The sequence below is a fragment of the Rhyacophila brunnea genome, unplaced genomic scaffold, assembly GCF_057557595.1.
Source record: "Rhyacophila brunnea isolate RB1 unplaced genomic scaffold, BYU_Rbru_1.0 scaffold_20, whole genome shotgun sequence".
NCBI classification, from domain to species: domain Eukaryota; kingdom Metazoa; phylum Arthropoda; class Insecta; order Trichoptera; family Rhyacophilidae; genus Rhyacophila; species Rhyacophila brunnea.
In genome coordinates, this window is record NW_028232860.1 from 33,110,725 (window position 1) to 33,131,711 (window position 20,987).

General features: G+C 34.6%; 1 protein-coding gene across 1 annotated transcript; it reads left to right on the forward strand.

Annotated features, from left to right (window-relative positions):
* The first annotated feature begins 9,966 nt into the window (after positions 1–9,966).
* On the forward strand, positions 9,967–17,456 carry LOC147071559 (CLIP domain-containing serine protease HP8-like). Its single transcript, XM_085948313.1, has 4 exons — positions 9,967–10,055; positions 12,085–12,278; positions 13,625–13,729; positions 16,026–17,456. The coding sequence occupies exons 2-4, from the start codon at positions 12,209–12,211 to the stop codon at positions 16,355–16,357; spliced, it is 507 nt and encodes a 168-aa protein (XP_085804439.1). The 5' UTR covers positions 9,967–10,055; positions 12,085–12,208; the 3' UTR covers positions 16,358–17,456.
* Positions 17,457–20,987: the final 3,531 nt, after the last annotated feature.

The window sequence follows — 20,987 nt, forward strand, 5'->3', positions numbered from 1 at the left end:
ACAAACATGCAAAATAGTAGAGCAGAAAGAACAGACGAACAAAGTGAGCATGTCGCAATTGCGTGCATCTCAATCACAAGAGGCACGAGCTAACGCGAAAGCAAAATCAACAACGACAATTGGAACGGAGACAAGCGCGCCGGTTCGTAGTTAACACACGCAGAGCAAATGACCGACAACGCCAACAAGTACATCGAGCATTTACATCCGCTTCATTCCTTTCCTCCATTCCTCTTTCTGTGATAGATCCCATCCGCACACACTTACTATACATTCGTTATTTTTTATTTAACAACCAAAATATTCACTAGAAATAATTTATGTGGCAGAACAACGTTTGCAGGGTCAGCTAGTATTTATATATTTATCTATGTAAATATTTTCGTAAAATTATCCAGCATTCCGGTTCGTAAAATTCTCCATTTCGAGCACTGAAACAGAATAATAATTAGTTAATTTACGGCGTTAGACCTACTAGTCGAAGCTCTGGAGCGAGTAACTACACGATGACTTTGATGTACGCTGTACAGTGTTGCCAACTATCGTTGACAAAAACATGCCAACCGAGGCACGAAAACAATCTATTTGGCAGGAAAAAGTGCTAGATTTTGAGAAAATAAAATTTCAATACCGTTTTTTCCGATCAGAAAACAGGAATAAATCGATAAACGTGTAAAAATCACACCACATTTTCCCACAAACTCATTTCTAATTTATTGATAAATATGTAATAATTAATAATTATTAATCGAACAACCTACGACAAGTGTAATAATTATTACTGGTGACACTTTTAGCAGTGGACTGTAATTTGAAGGGTGATGCTGGTGGATTCTGGATCTAGGGGGGGGGGGGGGGGCTAACAGGATGTGAGACACTGACCTTTTATGTTGTTGATAATGACGCCGTGGTATGGTGGCACTATCACTCGCGCGGTATGATATAGATGATATATGAAGTTGATGAATGATGACAGCCGGTATCACGTATTCAGAAGTTTCGCTTGGACGACGGTCACACTATAATATAAAGCTGACCTGGTCGTGGCCCACGAACAACTTGTGAATCAATCTGTACAATTGGTTCAACCAATAAGCTGTGGTTCAGCAGTAAAAGACCAATACGCACACGCTGTCTTGAGCTAACTAAACATAAATTTCATCACGGTTGATCATGATCCGCAACTAGTGGTCTTGTGACAATAATTTGTGATTTGAGGTTGGTGGAAAGAAAGGACGAATGCCAATATAAATGGCCCAATAAATTAGGTTATATCAGAGTGTGGAATCCCCGGTAATCGTCAATCCGATGCCACATGCCTACACAATAATACCAGATATTCAGCCAAGAATTGTTTCATTGTGTTGTTTTATTTCTCAAGTACCGAAATACCTTCATTAAATATCTGAATAAATAAAATAAAATTCTAGCTTATTTTCTGCATATTTAAAGCTGGCTAGATGAATTTTTTACAAGCTAGATGACTATCGAAAAATGATAGATCTGGCAATAAAAACGCTAAATTAGCAACGCTGACAGTGAAGTCTGATTTTTTCTAATGTCCTTATAGACACGCTACGTTTATCTTTAAGGTTTCTTTAAGGAATTTGGCATACAAACTACCTATTCTACTTTATGCTTATTCAAAGGGAAAATGTGCCGGCTAGAAATGCCTCACTGACAATAATACAATTCGTCTCAAGGTGTCGCATCGGGTATTGCTGATTTAAATTCGGCCTGAGCCTATAACATCGCATTGGATATATTAGAATACTCGGTTATTGCTAAAATCGAGTAATTTATTCTCATGCCTACTCAGCCCCAAAAAAAAAAAAAACAGTTTCATTATAAAATTAATGCATATTATTTTAAATACAATGTCTCATTTCTTCTTTTATTCTCGTGCGATTCCCACATAAAACGATTTACATGATTTTTTATTAAATTGTTATTAATCAGTAATCACAGTTACTTCATACAATTCCATTTTTAATTATTATTAACCTTTTATCATACTCCATTAATAATTAACAAAAATGACAATAATATTAACTAATAGTGTGGTTACATTAGTACCTATGTATTGTTTTATTTGTGCAAGGCGAATTACAAGTGCGTGAGTACCACCAGGCAAAAATCAACTGTTATTTTCTCCACGTGTTTTAGCGGAAGATTCTCCATTTTCTTTTTCAAAATGTTTATAACTTTTTTATTTACTTATATCGAATCGAACTTTGATGTGGTTCATAATAATACTACAGTTTAATTCGAAAGAAGAAAGAGACTTTTAGGTTATACGATATTTATATAATATATATTTATATATTTTTTTCTTCTTTCGACCATGTCCGATCCTAATAGGATCATATATGGGTCTCCACAGAGTGGAGGTTTGTATTAACAGATTTTATTTTTACGAGAAATGGATGTCAGCCACTTGCTCAACCTATTAGGTCCATACTCTGACTCATATACAAATTGAAAAACAATATGACGTGTACTTGCCAGACCCAAGATTCGAACCTCGGACCCTCGACACTATAAACCTGCGTTTAAGCCACACGGCCATCGTGGGTGTTTTTTTTAAATACGTTAAAACTATGAATAATTCATAAAAAAGTCCTATATCCATACTAGAGAACTTATTAAACTACATTTTAATGATAAAAACATCCATAGTGTGCATAATAATAATATGTAATAAAAAAAAAGAATTCATTTAACGAACGCAGATAACCTTTTTATTTAAAAAAAAATGTGTTTTTAGATAACAGTATTGATTATTTAAAATGGAAATTATAACAAAATGTATAAAACCAAGGAACGATGATATTTTTTTTTATTTTACGGTTTTAATTGGCTATACCTTGTTGATTATATGGACCTAGTTTGTTTTGTTTTTTTTTTCAATTGAGAATTGGATATTAGACACTTGCTCAACATTATTGTCGCCTTAGTATTGGTTTTGTGAAGCTCCATTTTTGGCGAAATTTAATGCAGTTCAATTTCTTTGATAATATAAACGCATCAAAATCGTTAAAAAAATATTATATTATTATTCATTAGAAACAGAGATATTTTTTTCAAAAGTGTTCAAGAAACCACGGTACAAAACATTCATTCGGTATTGGTTTATACAAAGTGTGGACCAAACGGCGCCAAGGGTTGATATACGGAAATCGCCCCCTCTACTAGGTGATTGGTCAACAGATCGCTTATCGTTTTCTAATCTTAGCGTTGTCTAGCTTTTCTGACTACTTCCGAATTACACATTTGAATAATATATTTTTTTTATTAATTTTGTGAGAATTCGAAGCGATCGCTGCTAAAGTGCAGTATCTGCTGTTAAATAAATGCAAAGCCTTCTTAATTAGATGAGTATTATCATTGGATTATTTTTTTAGTATATTTTAATTAATATATCTCTCACTATGTAAAATAAATAAATCAAGCATTGCAATCTAAGATAATGGACTCTGATTTTCGTCTCCTGAACAATTCACATGTTGTCGGTTTGGACATGATTTGAGTTTCCCCATCTCCACCCGCCATGTATATGAAGCCGCGGTTTGTGCACGGCCGTCTTCCATGACATTACCCCCGTGTCAGAATGAAAAGATTTTAGTGCCATACTTCCTTGTCCCGAAGCGATGCTGCACGGGACTGATGTAGCAACCATGCACCTTAGTGCTTAAAGAAAGAGTTTTAGATAAATAAAAAGAAACTTGACTTGCTCTGCCGTCATTTATCGTTAATAACATGAAGTATCCTCTGTACCCATGTACTGAAACTCTGCGGAACAGAGGATCCAGGAGTTGAAAGTGATGAATCTAAGGAGGGATCGGAATAATTCCGTCCTCCATACGACGCAGCAAATTTTTACAATGCCCCAAAAAAACCGATACTAGGGCGACGATATAAGTTACGTGCTCTGGGTCCAAAAAAGGTGATTTTGTCAAACATAAAATTTTAATTTATCAGCCGATACGTTAGTATAAGTACTAAGAATTTATTTGTAATATTGTAATAATGTTTTATAGTAATTGTCTTATAATAATAAACAACATAAATGAGGAAAATTTAGAGTAAAATTTAAACAATAATATGATTTCATTCTAAATGATAAAAAACAAAAACAAAAATCAATGGTCGTCAGTGGATCAGTTAAAAATAATCAAAAAGCAACTTCTTCGTCAGGATTTTGTGACTTGCATTATGAAATCGTAAATCAGCAGCCTTCTTCATAACTCAAGGCACGCAGAACCTGTATCAATGGCAAATCCGTGATATGCGCTGATTTTGTCCGTCTATCTATAATGCCGTGGGTTTCAGGTTTGAATTCTGGGTTTGGTAAGTACACTGTCATATTGTTTTTCAATTTGCTTTCAGCTTGCCGTGTGAGGTTCCTGTCCCGGCATGGCCTCGCCTAAGCGCATGGAAGAACGTTGCATGTTCCACTGAGTTTTATTAACGACAATTTTCGAGACGATATTCAATGTGCGACTGGGCTTACACTACATACAGCCAAGAAGTGGTGAATGGGTAGACTGACAACCTGTTCGCCCCAACCACATTCTGGGAAGGTGGCTCCTGGAACGCAGGAGGCATATACTTGAAGGGAGTCCAATGTAATCTACAATAGGGAGATTGAGAGCTAAACAATATGTGAAAAATAATGTACTTTAAATACATAATATCTAAATGTAGATGTTTGTCCCTCCTTTTGTTTATTAATTTCAGAGCGTACAGATTTGAACAGGAACCATTGCATAACACCCAATAACCAAAGCGGTGAATGTATTGTGCTCACTGCCTGCCCCATCCTGTTGAAAATCTTAAGATCAAATCCAATAACTGAGCCAGGAAGAAGATACCTCAGAGCATCACGATGTGGAATTGAAGGATGGATGCCTAGGGTATTATGAAACTTTTAATTTTGATTACAAATCCTGATGAGGTAACCACCAGCTTCCTATTACAATTTGAAACGTTTCCTGCAGGGTTATAAGTAGTGTAACCTAATGAGTAATGACTTACGGTTATTTTCAAAATTGATGACATAAAACTTAGAAGGTGGAATTTTATCTCATGGGCATTTGAACTGGTTAAAAAAGTATGACACAAAATTTATTTACCCATAGTAGAGTTCCGATACTATTTGCAAACACGGCTCATTCCAACATTGTTGAAAAGCTAATTTTAAATGACATTTTGTAAAGAAAAATACGCTTATTTAGTAGCCTCAAACCCGGTTTCATTACATAATATGTACAACATATCAAATCAAAATAAAGCGAATCTTTCAAATGAATTCTTGTTCCACAATAATTAAGTTTCAAAGACGGTTCATTTCAAGTTAGCCAATAGGAGCTCTTGGTTTATGTTTTAGTGGTATTGTTGTTTAGTGGTGTTGGTGGTGAATTGACCCTTATGTCTTTAATTATGTCACATTTAGCCATTCCTAATAAATAATCAATTTATATGCCTCACCAATGGAAGTCGCAGTAGGTATTTCATTCAGGTCCTCTGAATTTCTCAGGTACAAAAAATATTGTATGCTTTTAAATTTCTTTCCCTCCATTACCTTCCATATTATATCAATTTTTTTAAGTACTTATACGATTTTTTGATGCTGAGAAATTGTCCTTTGTATAAATAATAATAGAGTTGAAGTGGTGAATTTGGTCAATTATGGGTAGAACCATCAGGGTGATCTTCGCATCCTTATCATCAGCTGTGGAACATTCGGCTGAGGTGCAATCATAAGAATTACGAAGCCTCATAAACCATTCAATGTATTGTCTTTCTCTGCAATTCATAACCTTAATTTTTCCTTGGAATAAGCTAAAGAATAATGTATTTTTTCCCCTTATAGCATGGCGAAAGGACTGTATATTTATGGTTTTAATGATGTTTACACAGAAATTCTTGATTATTTGCCATTCATTTAACAATATCAGTACTACTATACTTCAGTACACTATTAGCAACACCTATATACCTTCACAAACCAAACTATTGCCAACAGGAAAATTCTGACGTAAAATAATTGAATATAATATAATTTTGAAAAACACTTTCTGAGAGAATATTATTATTATAGCCAATAGAAAAAATCTTTTTTTTGACAAAAAGTAAGCCAACCCGACGGGGAATCGAACCCCGTATCTCCCAGGTTTATGCCCTGATCCGTGCATTACCACTATGCTACGAGGTGACGTCATACTAATTGCGACAAATTTTAACTATTGGTCAATTTTAATACCTACTCATCAGTGCTCTTCCAAATCAAGCTACTTTTTCAATCGATCGAAAGATTTTTTCTATTGGTTATAATATATTCTCTCAGAAAGTGTTTTTTAAAATTATATATTATGTTCAATAATCAGAATGATATATTCTTAAATCTTGTGAATTATTCGTTGAATAAAAGAAATAGTTAATTATAAAATAATTGACATACAAAATAAGACAATTTAAAATGAATGAATGAAGAAATAATAATTAATTATAACACCATTCCTGCCTGATTTTTAATATGAAAGCAGCAACTAAAACGTTATTTTAGTCTTTTTAAATACACATACTTAGACAGGCTTTGAAATTCAATATTTTTGTTTGAGTAGGTTTTAATCAGATGGACATAGATTGTTTTAAAAGCAAATATGGTATCCTGCATGCAATGTTTTCTGATCTGGCCATAATTCAATGACAAATTAAAACCATTTTACCACGTTTTTCTGAGGTCGTATTCTTGTTTGTCCGGTGGTTGTTTATCCAGTAAAAATCTTGCAATCGATTTTTAACTAACTTCCCGAATAGCTAGACATTTGAAACTTTTAGAATATATCAGAACACGATGCCAATGCATTCTTTTCTTTTAGCCATCTTTAAGTAGAATTGAATTCATTTTCAGTTAATTCTGTTTTGTATGAAAAGTTATTTCGGAAGAAATCCGTAATCCAATCCACTATTATTGGTTGCTAAGGGCGTGGTCCTAGCAACTAAATTATTAATATATATGTGCGCTATAAAGTTCTTTTTATCTTGTAATTATTTGTTTCTGACGTCATTATTGTATATTAATTTCAGGTCTGCTGTTTTAATGAAACGTCAAATACCAACATAAATCATGGTCCAGTGCTATGGCTTGATCTAGTTGATGTCGTACCAGATCCAAGCCCATGCGGGGTTGGTCTACCGATAAGAAACGTCGACAATGCTTCTATTATAGAGGGGTATAATCTGCCATGGATTGCATCTATAGAGTACCTGACAAGTATGCATGCTATTTATTCATAACACATTTCATAAGTATTTGCTTATTCTTATATGTATATGCTTTTTAACTAGACCATATAATTATTATTGATACTATGCAGTGGCAAAGGGTGGAGGTAGGCTGTTAAGATCCGCCATAAACAGTGCACATTAAACTTTGTTAGTCATACGTATTTGTTGTTATTGAACTAAGACTACAATTTACAGACGGTGTTTGTTTGTTTTTAAAAATCAATTAAACCTTGTTTAAATATAATTTATATTGTTTTATATATATATATATTTTTAAATTTTGTACCTTGTACTTAACTTTTCACACTGTTTTTGTGAAATTGCATATATTTACGGTGTCTTTATTTTTAAATGTCATGTTGTGAACGTCTTAAATTTGTAATTTGCAGTGTTCATGGTATGTAAAAAAAAATGAATTTGAATAAACCAAACCATAATAGTTTTGGTATACTTTGGGCGATAAAATAAAATTTGGAACACTTTCATTCATAGATACTTATTTGTTTTCGTTGGATTAAGGATACATACACGTCATATTTTTGGCTCATTTTTTAAAATTCCTGAAGCCCTGCCTAAACCAAACTATAATAGATAAAAAATATTATTCTATATATTATAAAATATCCAAAATGAAGTATGATTAAGAAGAATTTTAGATATCCTATAGACGAGTATCTTTTGAGTTTTGACTATTATTTATTATCGCTTGGTTTCGCAGGGCTTAATTGAATTTTAAAAACTAACCAATACAGTCTGTAAATTGTAGTATTATTTCAATGAAAATAAATACGTATGACTGACAAAGTTTAATGTGCACTATTTATGGCAGATCTTAACAGCCTACTTTCACCCTTCGCCACTACTATACGGTAAATAGAATACTGAATAACCCCTCTTACGTACTTTTATTTAATTTTTCATCTTCAGCTATTGCAGAGACTATGCATTTTCTTTTTGGATGACAATTAATAATAATTCAGTAGGTAGAATCCGATTGCCTTGAAGCAGTGACTCAGGTTGAGACTTTCCTCTGTCAGATAAAATTCTATCAGTTAATACCGAGATCCTTGTAAATAGTATTGTATTTCCGGTATCTACTTTGCATTTTTATAATATTCTCATTCGATAGGGAGCCTTCATAAGGCGGCGCTGCGGAGCATTTACATGTAATTTTCTCAGTTCCGGGGGGGGGGCTTACTTGAAATACTTAATTTACATAACATAAAACTTCCCATCGTACTATGCAGTAGATTGGCGATATCGTCTTCAGAGATGTTGTTTTTTCAAAGGTTTTTGTTTAATTGAGAGCGTTGGAGCGGACCCTTTTTTGAGTTGCTCTGCTCCAGCACCGCTCCGGGACCTAATACTTGCTCCACTTTGGGTAAAAAGTTTTAATAAGTATTATATGTATACAAATAATGTTAAAAAAATGTTTCAAAATAATCGTTATTTTCATTATTACTAATTCTCTTAGACAAATCTGGTAGCAAATCGTCGCTCATTTACCTCTTCTGTCAAAAAAGAGAGGTTATTTTATCACTCGGCAGTGTTGCCATATTTCAAATTATTCCAGTGTTGCAAAGTGTCAAAATATACTATTCTCATTGGATTTTAGGACGAAAATTTAATAATAAAAAAAACATCCGGAGCAGTGGAGCACTACATATTTTCGGTGCTCCGGCTTCGCTCCTGCTCCGGGTAAAATCCTATTGCTCCAGTGCTCCGTGCTCCTGCTCCGTGCTCCTGCTCCGTGCTCCTGCTCCGTGCTCCTGCTCCGTGCTCCTGCTCCGAGCTCCGCTCCAACGCTCTGGTTTAATTATCTCAGAAAGTAAATTTAGGCGCAAAGCCCACAATAAGTTACCGTGTGACATCGTGGAATCAGTTTGACGAAATAAGAATAAATGCATGACATCAGCTATAAGAAGGCTAGATGCAACCACAAATCACAAGAAGTCGCAAGTTTGATATTCAATTCCGGGACGGTTTTAACATGAAGAGATTACCATTAGAGAGTATCATCCATACCGTCGATTTGATGAGGGCAAGACCAACGGGATATTGAAGAGTTAGGACCATCCTATAAGAGCAGATGAAACTCTGAGGGTTATCATCTACCACCCGCTTCTACATTTTGCAAACTAAATTGGCCGTCAAAATGTAGAGCGCGCAAAACACAAACAATGTGGTCTGTAACACGCATGACAGTGATTCAATGGCATGACGTAATTGATGCAGCGCGCCAATAGCTTACTATTGCCTCTTGAGATGTTCCGACCGCTTTTTTGTAAATACCGTTATTGTAGATGGGCGAATTATAAAGGTTATTTTTGATGGTGTGGTAGGTAGTAAAAAAACCCGTGGTATTTCACCTGCTCGTGTACAATAAACCTTACAGGCCAAAAATTGTGAACCACTACGTTAAATAACAAACCCAGGACGTCTTACAATTTGTGGTTGCGTTCAGCCATCATGTGGGCGGGAGTCCTAAGTCTTTGAAAGATGCCACTGAAACAATTCTTTAATAAAACTTTCAATCGCAAGATGACTCGAATCTCGATTGACTCCCGATTGAGACGAAGTGTTTGAACAATATGGGTTAAATTATTTTATACTCAGTGTACAAGGAATTTTCTCTATTTTTTTTTTAATTATATGGAATCTGGCAAAGGATTCCATTGTGGAGGAGTCCTTATATCCAAAAGATACATTTTGACGGCAGCCCATTGTATAAAAGGAAGAAAAATACATACTTCTTGGAGAGTGTAAGCTATTAATAATTCAACTTCTTTATACGTACCAACGTATTATGTAGATATTGTGTACTTAGTTACCTTAGGTAGTTGACTCCAAGAAATTTGCCGCTTACCAGTTTTCCTGCTTCCTATATAATAGATACTTCGAGCACATAGATCCTTTCTCTTTTCCTTTCTCTGGTAGTCTTCCAAAAATTTTGGCGTCTTATTGCGGACGTGAAGATCTCTTCACATTGTTTTGTTTGTCCGTATTGTTTTAGCTTTGTTTTTTCTATCATATAAATCATTAAATTCATTTAGTTTTGTTAAGTCTCCACGCCTTTTTCTCCCATGGCACTTTTTATTAAATTACGTCTTACTCAGGAAAAGCTCACTTGATACCGTAGAGACCCAGGACCTGAGCAGCGCTCGAAATGGACCGAGGATAGCCAAGAGAGGTGCTGTTAATATATAACACTTATTGTGACAATTACAACTACCTTATTGTAATTGTTGCAATAAGTGCTAATACTTTGAAACAAACCTACCCTAGATAGCTGCCGTAGCGGCCGAAAGCAGTCTTGTGTATACAATATATGCGCAGGAGAGGTTCACCTGGCTTACTTCACCACAGTGAAAAATAAATATTTAATTTTCTATAATATTATATAACAGGAACGTCCAACTGCAAGTACACAAATAAAAACTCAATTTCCCTTTCTTCGTAAAAATAAGTTGTCTCCTTTTGGCCACTACTTAACGTCAAACTACTCTCCAACTGTGCAAAGAGTATATTGTAAAAGGAAACTACCCCTCAGTTAAAACGCGCAAGTTTACAATTTCTCTTTCTCTCACTTCTACACCAGGCCGTGAGTGACGCAACGTGAGTAAGCGTTGGACTATCACGCCGTGGGTCCCAGGTTCGAATCCTGGGTCTGGCAAGTGCACATATTGTTTTTCAATTTGTGCGTGAGTCAGGGTATGGACCTAATAGGTTGAGCAAGTGGCTGACATCCATTTCTCGTAAAAAAACAAAATCTGTTAACACAAACCTCTACTCTGTGGAGGCCCATATGATCCTATTAGGATCGGACATGGTCGGAGAAGATTTTCAAGTAGGTTTTGGTTATGGATATAAAATTACATGATAAAAAGAACTTTTTATATACAACGTTTTTAAATTTTCTGTTGAATCATATAAACTTGACTTGACTAGCTTAAACGAACAAAAACAATTGTACTTGATAGAAATAATACTGAAATGTCATTTTGACATTTTATATTGATTTCCATATACGTATATATTAATAATTTAGTTGCTAGGACCCCAGACTCCTAGCAACCAATAATAGTGGATTGGCTTACGGATTTCTTCCGAAATAACTTTTCATACAAAACAGAATTAACTGAAAATGAATTCAATTCTACTTAAATATGGCAAAAATGCATTGGCATCGTGTTCTGATATATTCTAAAAGTTTCAATTGTCTAGCTAGTCGGAAAGTTAGTTAAAAATCGATTGCAAGATTTGTACTGGATAAATAGCCACCGGACAAATAAGAATACGACTTAATAAAAACGTTGTAAAATAAGAATGATTAATAGGTACTCTCCATTACAAATCTCATATCCTCACCTTACGATTAAAACCTCGTAAGTCTTTTTGAGAAGAATGTTGAGGGAAGGAAACAAACGTAATAAAAACTAAATTTTAAACACCGCTCTAATCGATGAATCTGCCAACACTCGTTGTAAAATACGACGTTTTAATTCCATATTTGAAACTATGAGTGCTACGAGTTTTTGAAATTTGTCGATAGATGGACAGCATACTAATCTAGAGAACCAAGATTGTTGTATAAATTTTGTTGAAAAAACTTCATTTTTCCAGAATATCGAATTTACGAGATCTTAATAGTAAGGTGACGATATACTTAATTATACAACTGAACGTACACGTTTTTTACGTGTATCGACGCGTTGGACATACCTGGTATGCAAGTAAATAAACAATGATAGAAGATTAGATTTGATATTCAATTTCATAGTATTTTCACAGGATCTCAGTGAGGCTAGGCGAATGGAACCCAACTGGAGAGAATATTGAATGCGTGAACAGTAACGTCTGTTCCCAAGCCCAAGTTGATTATCCAGTGGAGTCCATAATAACACACGAATATTACATGAGAGATGATATAAACCAAAAACATGATATTGCTTTGTTACGTCTTGCTGTTGAAGTTATATACACAGGTCAGTATGTTTTCACAATTTAATCAAATGATAATATCAAATAAGCCAGTACCGGCATGTCGCAGTCAAAAAATCGGAGTTAGCTGCAAAATATTTATTATTACGTTTTATTTAAGTAAAAAATATTAGATTATTTAAGAAAATATTAATTGCCAGCTGACAGTGCGACATGCTATAGACAGGACCCTCCTATTGATACTCTTTGACAGATAGTTCGATACTTTTTCTTTCGATTTGACGGCCCTAGACATAAATGTATAAGGCAAAGCCGACTCAAGTTCAAGCCGAAGCATTAGAAAACTTACCGAGAATTGTCCTACGTCTCTTGCCCATCTCGCATATCTTAAGGGGGTACGTCATGCTCAGCGTAGGTAAAAATGGAGCTTTTGTTCTATTTTCAAAGCATGATTCTGGACATACCTTAAACGTTGTCTAGAACGGATAATAAGGCTTCAAAGTTATATAAATAGATTATCCACAACGTTTAAGGTATGTCCAGGATCATGCTTTGCAAATAGAAAAAAGGTCCATTTTGACCCACGCTGAGCACGTCCGCCCTTAAGATGACGCTGATAACGTCACGATTATACAGGGCACTGAGAACTGTAGAGACTGAGATTCCTAGAGACCGGGAACTTATATTCGAGTGACATGTCCAATGAATTATGATCCGCTATTTATTGATGTACTCACAATCAAAATAATATATTGAAAAGAATATTTATGAAACAATTATTGTAATTGATTAATCTACTATAATATGGCGTTTGCGTCATCGGATATGGCTGACTATGTGAAAAAATGGATATCGCGGAAACAATCTGCAGTAAGCTATTTACTGAGTTTACAATGGACACTTCAGGAAATGAATATTATTGGAGAAATTATAATTCCAGTAATATATTTAATATCGCCGATCAATATGCTGACACGGATTGAGTTGGTATCACCATAGGTATAAGTGGTATAACCATAGAGGTATTAAATAAAAAGAGGGGCAATGAATCGTCTTTCTCATACAACTGAATGAAGCAGGCCAACAAAAGCCGACAACTTACGAGAAATAGCGACGCGATAAAAAAAATGCAGGCCATCAGGGAGGATTTACTTTGGCCATTATAACGTACCTATATAATATAATGTTAATGTGGAAAATTTGCCACAAAATGATTACCAGCCTGCCTCACCATACTTACCGGCTTCACCATACTTTCATATAACCTGCCACCCCTAGGGTATAACTATAATCTTTACTGTTAGGTACTTCATTGTGATCATGATCACAGCGTAGGAAATTTCAGTAGTTTATTTGAAACTCTATAATATTATGTGTGTATTTTTTACAGATCAAATAAAGCCAATATGTCTACCAATCAATGATGAACGATTATTGAATAAAAATTATGTCGGAGATTTTATGTATATTACGGGATGGAAGAAAAATGTAGAACGTAAGTCGCTTCGTATTTTGTAGTTAATATTTTTATTTTATATGGGTTATGACTTCCAGACGCGCAAACAAGGATAGTTTGAGTCCGGACCCTGCCCATGGCACGAAAAAAATACAAATTATTTAGATGCATGGAATATTTATTCTTCTTCGTCAGGATCTCCTGACTGATGATCGTTACTCGGATGATCTCACTGTCGGACAGCATTCTTAACGGGTTGACTCCTCTCCTTTTAGCATTCTACAATAGGCAAGGCTTGTGCCAGTGAAAATTATGAATTGAATGAAGGCATTAACTCCATAAAGGCTTAATTACATTGGCAGACGCGCAGACCCAACCTGATCCAACAACCGTCGTGGCCAACGTTATTTGCAATTACACGCAACGATTCAATCGCGTTGGTCATTGATTTTGATTGGTTCAAAAAAAAACTTAGTGTTGCTATTATTAAAAATATAGGTTGATCAAAAACTAGATATTTCTTAGACTGAACGTATTTTCGCGCAATTTTACGTCAAAAAAACTGAGCGGTCAAACCTAGCGAGCATCTGTTTTTGCAATTTGCGCGGCCGTTTGACATTTATAGAAAGATTTGTATACTTATTGTTAATTTACATCATGAATAACTGGGCGAGCTTGAATCTCCAAGCCAGTTGATTAAGACTAATTGTAGCGAGTATGCTATATTTATATATACTATATTTCAACTGACGTGTTCGACGAGGACCGTGTCCTCAGCGCTAGTCCATACATTTTTTTGAGATCTTGCCGTCTTGTTTGCGTGGCTCGCGAGCGGGCGCGTATTCGGCTATTTTCGTACGCTTTCGGCAATCTTCGCTAATGAATGGATCGCTCGACGGAATAATAGAAATTTTTCCACTTTTGTCCCGATCGCTCACGATCCTTGAAAACCATAGAGAATAGAATTAAACAGTCGTTGCAGACGATCGGGCTAGACGCAATCTGCCAATGTAATTTGAGCTTAAGATATGAGCTTATTTTTAAGAGGTCAATATCGGCAATTTAGATTGCTTCATGTACAGTATCCCTATTATGGTAATACGTCATATAGTAGGTAATAAGTTTAGGGAAAATAGGCAGTTGCCTAGAACGAAATCATGTACGTTATAGGGAAGTACTCTGGGTGGTGTTTATTGCCAAGTTAAACCAGATGGTTCTCCATCGCGCTCTTAAGTTTTGATCAAATTGAGGTGCATGTCGCCTACTATCACGTGACATCACAGTTAGCTGCGGCTGCGGGAAAAAAGTGTGTAATGTCGTTTTTCTTGATGTTTAAAATGTTATGAGACTGATGCTCTCATCCCGTAGCACATTTTGAACCTTTTTTAAACTAACATTGTCAGTTACAAGATCTGCCGAAATCACCAGAACAACAATGAGGTCACCTCACATTGAACTGAACTGCATTGACACACGACTCAATGAACGTTTGTATCCTCTTCAACATACCTACACTTTTTCGACTTATGTCAAAATCACGTTTTTTTTGTTTTTAGCGGTTGGCACTATGTATTTTCTATAAGAATGTTGTCTATTATCTATGGTCTGCAGGTTGGGTTCTGTTCAAAATATTATCTATGGATGTCATGTCGCAAGTACTGTTAACGTACGCACATGTGGAAACTGTTAAAATTAATTGAAATTAGCATAAATAATTAATAATAATTCAAATTACTAATACATTATAGTTGGCACTCTTCATCAGTACCATTCTTCAGTGAATTTACAGAGATGATGATCGTTCAAAATATTCTGCAAAATGACGAAACTGTAGACTAAATTTGTCACCGCAACAGCGTGACAGTAGGCGGCATGTAGGCGACATGCACCACAAATTAATTACAACTTTAGATGCTTAATATTACGATTATTTGAGAATGTACCATTCTTTATTGAACATAATATATAATTTCATTCACTGGATTTGAGTAAAACTCAGCCTCGTATTTTTTCTAATAATTGACAAGTGTCGCTAGATTTCAAAATTAGCCATGTCCATAATAGATGAATAGGAGAAAAACAGCTTTTTGTTTTCTCAAGTACACAGTCCCAAGGGTGAAAGTTTATATTATTTCGAGTATAGGATATTTAAAATTAATAAGTTCCAAATTTCGATAATGCATAAATGTTAGAAAGCAGTAGTTCTTCAGCAATTCACAAAAAGTCAAAAATTCCTAAAGGTGGACTTGGCTGATTTTGAAATCTAGCGACACATTAATAATTATGTATCTTAATATTACTATTGATTTCCTTTTAATAATTTTATTATTTTTAGGTCATTTTGGAGACATTATGGTAAATGTCCGAGTACCAATAATCGACAACAAAGATTGCAAACCCGTCGTACATAATTCTACAATGAGAGTTGGATCACGACATATTTGTGGTGGAGCAACGCTAGACTCTGATATCTGCAACGGAGACTCAGGAGGTCCGTTAATGTTCCAGGATCATCGGAACGGAGCCACCAAGTGGTACGTCGGAGGAATCACTATACTGCCGTCAGATGTTTGTAGAGAGAGACAATCTGTTGCAGTTTACACTAAAGTGTCACATTATAAAGGGTGGCTATTATCGAAAATGCTTCAACGTACCGAAGTAAATTAAAAATCTACTTCGATAACAATGTTATAACTGTCTAATGACTTAACATCAACTTTCTTTTAGTCGTCCCAGTATACATATTTCTTAAAAATCACGTAAAGGATTTTTGAAGTTATACTTCTTTCGGCGCGTTTGGGAAATCAGATCAGAGTGTATTTTTGGCGTGTGACATGTAGCACATAATTTATTTTTTCACACGAAAAAAATGCACTCGATTGGATTCGAACCACCGATTGTTCGGTTATCAGCCGAACGCACTACCTTTACGCAATAGTATGATAATGCATTTGTGACGATTATACAGTATAATATTATAGTTTAGAAATGTTCCGTTGCCTAGGCAGCGAATTTATTATTGTCGGCCTGAATTTAGGAATATTGAATTTAGGTGGACGTTGTTTTATAAGTTTTTAAGATAGGGTCTATCGATAGTTCACCCTTTGTGCTTCCATCTACTTTTATTTTTGTTGCTTTATTTTATTTCTTTTCTTATTTTATTACTTATTGTATTGTTAAGTCACATCCCTCTGTATTTTTATTTTAAAAATTGTTAACACTTATTTTATGTCATGTCGTGAACGCTTTGAATTTGTAATTTGTTATGTTCATTACATGTAAATAAATTTGATTTGATTTAATTAGATGGCAATAACTATGTTCAATCAAATTTTTTCTAATATTGATATTTTCTAATTACGTGAGGGTGAGTTTAGGTGGACGCTGTTTTATGAGGTCTTAATATAAGGTCTACTTACTTCACTGAGATTCGATGTATTTTTATTATTTACTCATATTATGTACCAGTACGTAGTGTTTTAATTTTTTTTAATTATATTCTGAGTAACACACGAAGTTCAAGTAAGTTACAACATAAAATATTGGAGTGATCCGTGACGTCGGTTAGTAATTAAAGTAATAAACACTTTAATTTTGAATACAATACTATAACTTAATTTGGAGAGCGTTTATGAGCAGGTATTAGAAAAGCAAATAGTTAAAATTTGTCGCAATTAAGCATGGCAGTCGTAGCATAGTGGTAATGCACGGGGTGTGATACTCAAGTGACGCAGGTTTGATTACTGCCGGGTGTCTTACTTTTTTCAAAAAAAAAAAAAAAGATTTTTCTATATATTTCCTTATGAGTGTTTTCAAAATTATGTATGTTCAATAATTAGAATAATAGGTATATTCTTAAAATATTGTGAATTATTCGCTGAATAAAAGAAATAGTTAATTAGAACATACTTTTAATTTTTTTTATTAGTATAGATAAGCTGTCATGGCATGAGGAATATTAAATTGGTAAAAACGAGTGTGTTTGAAATCCCTCTGATGTCAGACCATGAGGAAAAACTGAGCCTCGAATTAAATTTTAATTAAATTGTAGAGGCTGACAATCATATATTACCAGTATGAAATCCCGCGGTCGTATTGAGTAACCTTTAAGTCGATGCCAGGGCCACTCAACCACATCTTAAATCAGAGTAACGGTACGTAAATATTACTAAGGATGTGGCCAGTATTGATGTATAACCCAGGGTTCTTAGCATATAGGTCACAACTCAATAATTGGTCGTTTGGCGCGAAATATTTTCAAATTATTAATATTACATTAAGATTTATTATTGAAGTTTTATTTCTTTTGGGGCATTTGGTAGAGAGTGAAATTGAGAGCTGCGGGCGCACACCGTTACGAAAGTGCGCGACAGTATGAAGTTAGCTGCGAATCAGCTGAATACAAACGTAAGTTGATAGTAGAATTATTGTTCCATTGCCTAGGCAACGAATTTATTATTGTCGGTCATTTGCAATTACTTACGTAAACACACTATTATACGTCAAATTGACAGTAGTTGTTACTTTAAAAATAAAAACAACGAGAAATAATTATATAATTTAGTAATATATTAAGTTAAAGTGTATAGATAAACCAACGGCGCTCCAATAAGCTCAAGAAAAATCTTGAGTGTGTAATTTAACAAGATAATTAAAAGCTTGTCGATGAATTTAGGTTATCACAAATTTTGTTTTTGTTTTGTTACGCCAAAAAAGTATAACTTCTAACGCGCGTACATAAGTATACATACAGATTTTTTTTTTTTGACTTATCAATCTATATGTCTACAACGCACGAGAGAAAACATATTTAACTGTGAAGGAGAGAGCGATACAGACAAAAGACGTATAAAAGGGTAATGTATTATGAATGCTCCTTTCACAATATACGGTTTTGACCGTACTGCGAAAAATCGAACGGCGACATTCTTTCAGTGACGTGAAACAGGCGTGGCTCTTTTCACATTACACGGCGACGGTTAAAAACCGAAACGGCACCGTATAGCAGCCGCCCCTTGGCACTGTAAGCACGGCGGCTGGACGGTCACCGATAACTCAGTGGTGTACGTGACCTAATGCACGCTTTCATATTAGACGGTTTTAAATCGTACGGTCAGTCGATTCATTATAACCAAACAGCACCACAAACTAATTTGTGCCGAAAAAAACCATGCATAAACCGTAAAAAAGAGCGTGAACTTGTTGCCGGTTCGGATTTTTACCGTTCTATTTTTTCCGTACGGTCAAAACTGTATAATTTGAAAGGAGAGTAAGGTGAGAGATAACATAGTAGGAAACGCAAACCGTAAATTTGAAAATTAAACTGACGCACAGATAAAGGAATCATTTATTTTAATCGGGTTGTGAAAGAAAACAAACGATAGGCTGCTTTCGTAATAGTTTGACAGGTGCTTATAGTGCAGTACTTGTATGTATACCTATCGAGTAAGTATGAAGCGACCTTACAATTAATTTATGACAGATTTTTATTACTTTTCTTCTTTATAATAATGTTTCATGTCATGTTGTGAACGTCTTAAGCATATAATTTGTAATGTACACAATATTTATGTAAACAAAATGAAATTAACATAATTTAAAAGTAAAATTATGCCAAAATTGCTAAAACAAAAATATTTATTTTATTGAGCGAACAATATTAATTTTGTTTATTCAATACTATCTGCTTGGTTAAAGGTCGTGAGGATATCATATCACAAGCATTATTACTTTCGGTAATATGTAGGTAGATAATATCGCTTAAAATAATTTTATTGCACAGATATGACCAAACTTTATAAAATTACTAGGTATTTAGTATTTTTGTGATGCGTAATAATAATAAAAAAATAAATATTTGGTAAGCACTCGTTCCCTACTCTTTGTCCCGTTTTTTTATTCATCATTTATTTTATTCAAAATCGAGACATTTTGTTAATAAACAATAAAAATTAAGTACTTAGATTCTTAAACCTTGTAAATTATTCGTTGAATAACAAAAATAGTTAATTGAAAATTATTAGCAAGTTCAAGTAAGCTACAAACAAAAAATCTTGGAGTGATCCGTGACGTCGGTAAGTAATTAAAGTAATACCTACATTGATTTCAAATACAAAACCCGATCGCCAAACAGTAGCTCAATTTGGGAAGCGCCTCGGTGAGTATTAAATAGGCCAATAGTTAAAATTTGTCGTAATTAAGTATGACTCCTTTAGCATAGTGGACTAATTGCGTGGGCGCGATACCCGAGAGATGCAGGTTCGTTTGCTTTCAAAATTATGTATGTTCAATAAACAATGGTTTGATCTACGGGCGCTCTTCTACCCACTCCTCACCTCACCTTTCTACCGTTACTATATTAACTTTATTTATACTTATTTATAAGTTGCAATTGTATTATTCGACAACGCTTGGATCTAGGCGTACACCCCTCTACGCATACCTCATCTCACCACTCTACACTTTCTATCTGACAGCATCACCTAGTGCGTTAGTTACGAGAGGTTTTATTTTGTAAATTGTATGCGGGTGACCAAATACACCTCACCTCACGACTACGCCACTTTACCTACTCGTGATTAATTGTTGCAAGTGCAGAGTTTAATAAGCTGTGGCAGTTTTATCAAAATTCGTCGAGTAGTTTTTTAGTTATAACCGAATGACACATTTGTTTCATATTAGAATCGGATTTGCCCCCTTAAGAAGTTTCTCATCAAAACCAATGCTATGGTATCAATATCATAATATCAGTAATATGAAAATGTATTATTATAATGCGTCATGTAAGGTGTCATCAAATTTCGGCAGCCTAAAGTCCATTAAGCACTATAATTATATATGTACATATTATTTTGTTTCATAGATTCTCAAACGTTTTGACCCACTGCCCCCTTTTCTAAGAATTTTTTTCAGTACCCCTACACCCGAGGATAGAATAATAAAATTGTAACCCTCGTTACATACGCTGCGAATATTATAGTGCGACCATTATTACTTGTAATAGGAAAACTTCAATACCCTCCAGTGCAACTACTTGACGGAAAATTCTCTCGCGCGATAATATTTGCTGCGTCAGAAAATGGGGTACTTAAGTATATATATATTTTTTTTTAAATTTCAACATATTAATAAAGTTGTGTATTTTTTACATAGCTTGTTTAGTAATAAAATAACTTGGAAGTGTAAAAATGAAATAACGAAAAATTAATTTACAAACATGTTAATGCCTTTTTAGCTTCTTATTATTATGCCTTTTAACCTCATTAGGAAACCCCCCACCACGGGTCTCACCAGTGCA